The sequence below is a fragment of the Sesamum indicum genome, linkage group LG9 (assembly GCF_000512975.1).
Source record: "Sesamum indicum cultivar Zhongzhi No. 13 linkage group LG9, S_indicum_v1.0, whole genome shotgun sequence".
Taxonomy (NCBI): Eukaryota; Viridiplantae; Streptophyta; class Magnoliopsida; order Lamiales; family Pedaliaceae; genus Sesamum; species Sesamum indicum.
The window spans coordinates 1,468,415-1,476,483 of record NC_026153.1 but is presented as its reverse complement, the minus strand read 5'-3'; the positions used below and the strand labels follow the sequence as shown (position 1 = coordinate 1,476,483).

The 8,069-nt window shown below is 37.5% G+C and overlaps 1 protein-coding gene across 1 annotated transcript in view; it reads right to left on the bottom strand.

Annotated features, from left to right (window-relative positions):
* Window positions 1-8,069, bottom strand: part of LOC105170153 (chromatin modification-related protein EAF1 B) — a 14,600-nt gene that overhangs the window by 3,062 nt on the left and 3,469 nt on the right. The window contains 17 exon segments of the mRNA XM_011090788.2: window positions 188-560; window positions 650-865; window positions 1,019-1,122; window positions 2,094-2,210; window positions 2,368-2,505; window positions 2,588-2,668; window positions 2,804-2,857; window positions 2,967-3,163; window positions 3,255-3,318; window positions 3,685-3,732; window positions 3,819-4,333; window positions 4,410-4,467; window positions 5,499-5,579; window positions 5,725-5,919; window positions 7,064-7,216; window positions 7,314-7,433; window positions 7,540-8,069. The exon segment at window positions 7,540-8,069 is cut by the window's right edge and continues 4 nt beyond it. Of these exon segments, the coding sequence (XP_011089090.2) occupies window positions 188-560; window positions 650-865; window positions 1,019-1,122; window positions 2,094-2,210; window positions 2,368-2,505; window positions 2,588-2,668; window positions 2,804-2,857; window positions 2,967-3,163; window positions 3,255-3,318; window positions 3,685-3,732; window positions 3,819-4,333; window positions 4,410-4,467; window positions 5,499-5,579; window positions 5,725-5,919; window positions 7,064-7,216; window positions 7,314-7,433; window positions 7,540-8,069 (3,044 nt within the window).

Sequence of the window (8,069 nt, the reverse complement as noted above, 5' to 3'; positions counted from 1 at the left end):
TAGCACATGCTGGAAGAAAAAGTATTCAGTATTTACTTGTCTAATTAAGGTGTAAATACAAATTACGGAAGTGTTTCTATTCTTCAAGTTCCTTTCCCAGTTATACATTCAGCATGCCCTGACGATCAAGAAAATTACCAGAAGCAACAGGATCATAGAGGGATGAGTAGAATCATAAATGGCTTACCCGCATCATGTGCAAAGCTTCACGAGGTCTCAACATCGAGCTTCCCTGACCAGCACTTACTCCGGCGTGCATATTTGCCGATGACATACCAGGGGAAACCATACTTCCAGAGTTCACCATAGAAGATGAAGGAATTCCTTGGAGACCGGGTCTGGGCATTGGCATGCCTCTGTTAACACTGGGCATCATTCCCATGCCATTGCCACCAGGAAGAATACGAACTCCACGATCAGTTCCTGGAAGAGCTCCAGGACGAGAGATATTGGGTTGTGGTATGTTTCTACCGGGTATCATTTGGTTATATGGCTGGATCCTCTGCTGTTCATCAGCTGATACAGATCCAGACCTGGGAACCACATATCTAGCATCCTTACTGGAAAACAATTAAAAACAAATGCGCCTTATCAAAAACCAACCCGGACATAATCAACATAAAACTTTGTGTCCTTAAGAGCTCATTACCTGGCAGATGAATTGAGAGGGCCAGGTGAAGATGAAAGATTACTGCCAATCATCATATTTGGGGATCCTTGCAATACAGAACTGGCACCAGATGCAGGAAACATTGGGGTGAATGTACCCTGATTTGGAATAGCCAACACACCAGAATGTGGCCCTTGGTATCCAAGAGAAAGCATATCAGGGCCAGAAATGGCGGCGTCACACAAGTCCAGAGGCCTTCAAAAAAGTTTCAAGTGGCAGAAAAAGGACAAGACGACAGTCATAATCAGTAAAGCACAGAAAAATCCAGTTTCAGCACACAATTTGCACAATTTCAACAGTAAAAAAATCCCAACAGAAATGCATGACCAAATCAATTGCATATCTTACGTTAAAATTGGTCCTCCATTCAGGTTATTTGGACAAAGTTGGGAAAAGGCAGTTGTATGAGAGCTGTGAGGTTGCTGGAGTTGTCTGGGATCCTGGTTATCATTCTTAGAAGAAATCATGTTAATAAATTAAAATCATAATCATAATATATTGAGGACATTACACAAAAAATGTAGCGAACTGATGGCTTTCATGCTTTACATCCACTAAGTTTTACTAATCCAGACAAATGATTAGGATTTCTATGAGTTGAGAGGAATAGATATTCGTACAACAGCACAATGAAGAAATCAGAAAAGTGAAGCAGGTATTGTTTAACCATGAAAGCAGGCATGATAATGCATAATACAATAAAAGAATCCAAAAATGACTTTAAGCAATTATGAGATAACCATATTAGGCTAGAATTGAGCTCAGGGGTGTCTGTAAATGAGTTCAATTGTAAAACCAGAATCAATTAACTCCAAAGATCACATGATCAATACATGCTTGCCCTACCTTAGTCTTGATGATTGATTCAAACATCACATAAAATGTATGACCCAAAACACAATGTAAAATCAAAGTAGAGAACCATCCAGACAAAGAAACATGCAAAAATCCCTGCTTTAATATATAAAACTTGAACCAATACTAAAACATAGTCTGCAAAATTAAGTCACACTTCGACAAAATGCACGATCCCATCACAATCAACCTCTAAACAAAGAGAGCCACTCAGGAAAAGTACATAGTTTTTATACTGAGATATTTATACTTGGACCAATAAGTTAGAGATCCATATGTCCTACGAGCCATCATGAAGCAATATGCCAAAAAGGCGATGGTAGCAGAAAAAAGGGTACAGGAGCAGCATCGTTTTAAAACTAACAGGTGTGTAATAAAAGTATTTAAATTCAGCTAGAAGTTCAGAGATGGAGTAGATCACATGGTCCAACTTCACACAAGAATCTCAATTTCTATTATCAAAATAGAAAACTTACAGAAAGACAAGTGTGAGCACGCAATAAAAATGCTCAAGCATATTCAGACTGCAAGAGATGCGGCAATAATACATCCTATTCAAACTCAATACCTGAGTCTTACAATGATGTTGTTTCTGTCCAATCATTATTATCTTCTCAAAATGGGATTTGAGTATATCTTCTTCCATTGGCCCCTGTAAACGTTGAAACAACTGTCTGGCACTCCCCTGTACGACATGCAAAATCATTATCAACAGAGAAACACATCATACTGATGATAAGAAAATAAGGCTTGCGTAGAGGCTGCTATATTGCAAACAAATGGTTCGATTGTAAAATGATAAATTGATTACTCAAGCAAACAAGAAGCACATGGAATTTTACCTTGGGAATCCCAGGTAAAGTAGAAGGGTAAGGCTGTGAAGATCCAGAATCTTCAGCACTATCCGCCCCATCACCAGAAGTTCTATCCATCAAAAAGTTATGACGCTCCTTGCATTCTTTAGCTTTGCGGAATATGCACTAATTACATAAAACAAATAATGTGAGCAACTGGATCTTTACTAAAACACTCTTAAAAACAAGAAAATTTGTACAATCCTACCTTGAAATGCAAAGTACTGTTGATAGCATCACTTACAAGTTCCCAGTTGGGCCCGAGGTCATGTGCCAGGACAACAAGTGCCTAACAATGTCGAACAACAATTTATTCGTATGTGCGTACCACAAAAAGTATGATGAAACAACCATATCTCATACTCCAGAAGACAAATTTATCTGTATGATAAATATGCATATTATGCACTATGAATAAATCAACCTGATCCTCAAAGAGTGACCATGGACTTCCTGAACCTGGGTGCCCAGAAGGCATCTGAAAGAAATCAAAACGCTCAACCTCAGAGTTTGTACCATTAGCATATAGTATCAACAAGTGAAAAGGCTGAAGGGGGCAGAAAATTAATGGCAATCTGTATAAATACCTTTACCGCTTTAGCTTTCCTACCCCTATCCCGGCCACCAAGCATTTTTATAAATTTATTTGGATTGGACATGTTACTTATTTGGGAGGCTACTGGAGAAGGAACAGACCCACCACTTGGTGGCATATTGTCAAAAGAGTTATCCTGCGATTGCCTCATAATCTTCGGCTTCTTTATCATGGGCTGACCCAATAAACCTTCACAAGAGAGATGTAAATATATAAGCAGCTATAAAGAATGCATTTACCATTCTATACCACCACTGGCTTAAAGGAGAACATGCTTTACCACTGGTTCCATTATACTCAAGTTGATGACTGTCCGACCTCTTTTTCAAATGATCCCTTGGAAACTGCAAAGTAGAGTAAATAGACAACTAAAACTTTGAAACCCAACAAAGTAAACCTCTCATTGACCAAATGAGAACATAAAAACATAAGAATATTTCCTCGGCATTTATTAAATATAAGATGTACAGAACATGTAATGGAAGTTAATTAGAAGAAGTCCCCTTGGACTGCTCAGTCCTAATAGCTCCATTCTTCAGAAAGCACTGGAGTGTAAGTTTTTAATGGTTCTTGATGGTTGGAGCAATACTTTACAAAACACACAAAACAGACTACAACAACCAATCATGCTAAGCTTATGTGCATCAGCAGTCCATTCAGAATGTTCTATGTTAAAAAAATAGCTGAATTCATTGACATGAAATATTCACCTGCTCATTTTGAAAGCTGGAATCAACCTGCCATCTCTGTTCAGCATTCTGTCCAGTAATATAGAAGGAACAGTCAATTTGATGAGTTGACTACAATGACGACAAACATACTTGATAATATATGCTATAGATACCAGATGCTTTGCTTTCTTCTTCTTCTTGGGTTTTGTTGATACCTCTGCAGACTCAAATGGTAGTTGCCTTTCAAAATCTGCAGCAGATTCAACTTCCAAACTATTTGGAACAATCAACCCACCACGTAGAGTACTCTGGTCATCCTGAAACGAATTGGTATCACCACTTGAAGCATCTGTTTTATTTGGCAGCTGAAATCCAGATGCTCCTGCATTAAATGGTCCAATAACTCTCCTGGAAGCAGTTCGCACACGTTTTGTTGGAATTGACACATTAAGACTTCCTCCTGGCCGCTTTGCCAATAAAGCAGATTGTTGGGTCACTACTTTATTTTCAGCACAGTGCATTGGCAACAAATTGGAGCCCATCTCATACAACCTTGCACCATATGCATGTGTCAAGTGTTTTCGCTTCTTTTCGCCATATCTCGAAGACTTGCTACCTTCAAAGACCACTGACATGTTATATGTGCTTGTTTCCCCCTCATCCTCGTCAAATGCATTATCTTGGGATTCTAAGTCTCAAGCGAAAGCAACCTAGTCAGAAAACAATAAATCAGAAAAAATAAGCAGATCCTGTATCAGATTTACCTGCTGCAGCATCACATGCAGATGTCTCCACTTCCTCTTGCACAGTGACTCCATTTCTCTGAGGAAAGAATTTGAATAATTTAACAGAATGAATAGAAGAAAGCTCAGACACCAACTGTTAAAGAAGAAAAAAACTAATATTTGAGTAACATTTACTTATCAATAATAGATCACATGAAAAAGCTCAAGCAAGCCAAGAACTTCTAGTTCCGTAATCTTTTTCCTATTTTCTTTCCCAAATTCTGGATGTTTTCAATCATTCTTCATCTTATTTATGCAGTAGCAAGAAAATATATTTTTAAGTTTGAAAGATAGGTAGGGGGAAAAAATGCTCCACATACACTGATTTCAAGAATTTCACCAAAAATTCCCAGTTCAAGGCATGGACTTCAAATTACCTACTCCACTCCTATATATTTATACTGAAAGTAGCGGAAGCAAAAGTCCTTATCACTGCTAAAATGAAGATACAAATTGGATAATAGTTTCTTCAAGGGAAAACACAGACCTTTTCAGCTCCAAGGACACATGTAGAACAGCTACTTCCTTTACGTAAATAATTAAAATTCTTTTTAGTTTTGATAAGTCCTTTTAACAAATATTTGATATGATCGCCTGATTCACTAGGAAAAAGTCTTTGAGACAAAATGGATATACAAGGTCCATTCAGACCATTCATCCACCTTGAAAATACCGTAGACTAAGACCACTCAACTTTTCACTGGAATAAAAAATCAATAAATCTTAAACTTGTTTGATAAATGAACATAAATTAAGAGATACTGATCAGTTACCTTAATTTTTATAGTCCCCTGTAATTTACAAATTAATGCTCAAGACAAACTATAGACAGAATAAGTGGTGTACAAACTTCAAATATCATGAAGATCCATCATGCTACTGGATTGGCTTTCTTATCGATCCATGAGCATTTCACAGTCTTTGTGGCCCCAATAACAACATATTTTCTTATTTAAGAATGTATTTGATACACTACTTATGATAAAAGAAAATAAAAAGGCGCAGAACATGAGAAAGCAAGAAAATATGGGTAAGATATGGTTCACGCAGGTTAAGCAACATATTTACCTCACACTGAGCTACAAGAGATTCAATTGACTTTCTATAGGTCTCCATAGCTCCAGTGGGGACTCTGTAGAAGAGGTTCTCCTGAAGGATAATGGCACAATCTAATAGGTAAGTAAACCAGGCAAGTCCATAGCATCAATCTGAAAATATATATCATGTATCCATATTATGCATAGATGAAGCAAGATTTGCTGAATCATCTGGGAAGACAAAGATGATGGCATACTTCTGTCAAATTATCCTCCCATGAGTATGACTGGTCCACAATTCCTGAGTCGGAGATCCTATCTGGTGTTAATGGCACATCAGCTTGGTCATGAGTAACATTGTGTTTATTATGTTTCAGAAATCTGACAGCATAAGCCTGAACAGAAAGTGCCCCATTCTTTTGACGTTGCTGCTCCAATTCTTTGCCTGTATCCTGCAAAAGCCACTAAATGAGGATATATTTATTTCATTGCATTTATTCTATCTTTTATAAAGCCATCTGTGCCGAAAGGAAGGGGTTTGGCAACAAAGCGCACCAGTTTACTGATGCCAGAAAACATACAAACTCAAAGCTGAAGTCTTATTGAGGAAGTTAAGAAAAGCTATTAAAAAAAGGGGGTTAGCGCAACTAATTACACTATACAATCACCTGAATTACATGAACAATGAGGGACAGATATTAATGACAGCTTTAGTGACTCATCCAAAACCAACCAAGCACAAAAGGGAAGATGACACTCACATAAAAGCCCCAACAAGAAAAGTCGAAACTAGGTTAACTCAGCCAACAATTCTAACTCTCACGAGCTCCAAATGCCAAAATTAGTAAACCAAAATTTAGACAATACATTCACCGGTCTATGTTGCCCACGTCCAAACTATAGCAGAAAATGGCTAATAACAGTACTCCATAGGGAGAACAAAACAATAAAAATTAAGGTACTAAAATATTGTGAAACATTCCAGTAATTTCTCTGAAGGCCGTAGAAACATAACACATATCTTCAAACAAAATATAACGGAAAATAAGAAGACCTTGAAATTTGAAACCACACATTGGTTCATTAGTCTTGTAATTTTGAATAATCCATCAATGTTAGGTTTATCGCACAGCAGTTCACACAAATTGAATCATGTTGACAATTCTTCATATGCAGTGCATCAACATTTCTAATCCCGAATTTATCACTCCTACTTAGTTTTCAGGTCGTAAAAAAGATACGGCTACATCTCCTAAACTGTAATATTTTTCTCAAAGCACCCTGTCACCAAGAGTAATGATGCAACATCATTATCACCCAAACACTACTCTTAAGGGAAATAAAGCACCATATCTTAAAACTTTTCATAATGCCAACTCTAATCTTAAACTCCCTGTCGAGTCAAAATAGACATGTAAAGATGGGATGGGGTGTGTTCCTAACATCAGCTGAAGAATTCAGAAAGATATGCTATAGAACAGTCCAAGCCGCAATTCAACATCAAAATCTAGAAACAAACTTGAAGGAGAACCAACAGGATAACAGAACCAGAGGCAGAAAAACATTTAAAGGAAAGAGTTGTACGTAAATTTGTACCACAGCATGCCAAAACTCCATGACAGCTTTAGCCAAGGTATGAGCAACGGCCTTTGCAACCATGCCAGAACCTTTTTCTTGTTTTCTCAACCGACAAGTAACAGCAACCCGAAAAGATATTTGAGATGCAGCAGCTATTTTCCAAATACGCTCCTAGATGACAAGATGTAACACAGAAGGCTTTCACGATAACTCCAAAAGAATATATTGTATGAAACAAAAGATTCTTAAGAATTTATGAAGGGCAAACCTGTGCAAAATCATTTGCCAACCATGCCATTTCTTCAAGCACATAATCCCAATGAAATTTCCAGCGAATCTCCGTCGGATTAGTCATAATGGATAATGCCGCAATCCTCTTTCGCTTTGCCTATTCACTAATTACATTAGATCTTTTGGCCCAATAACATATTACATATAATATTCTTCAAGCACAAACAGATGACACAAATTAAAGACAAATTCATAAGTGTAACCTCTATTATCTGTGCTTCTTTTAAGACTGAATCTTCATCAATTTTGCTTGCAAATGAGTCTGGCCCAGATGAAGTTTGTGCTTCAATGGAAACATTAGAAACCCTAGGCAAGAATCGAGAGTCATGGAGACCTGAACCTGAGACATCGATAGAATCCTGACGCCTAACATCATAAGATGTTTCAATCTGTGATCCAGTATTTTCAACCAAAGGATCCATAGATTTTCTCCCAGATTCTGATCTAGTGGACCCACCGACTTCCACTCCCTCAACTTCTTTATTTTTAACCTCGCTAATAAAAGCATATTTGTCTCTATCTGATTCTTCCTCTGGTTGGAGTCGAAAACCATTCTCTTGTTGGATTTGAGAAGCCGTCTCCTTGTTGACAAGAGTAGAACTATCAATTCCAGCAGTATCTTTCTTTTCTTTTACAAATTTATCACTTTCTATAACTGAGGCCACTACTTGTAGAGTTGGATTGTTTAGGTTCCCATTAGAGTCAACATTCATTGTTCCAGTACACATTTCAA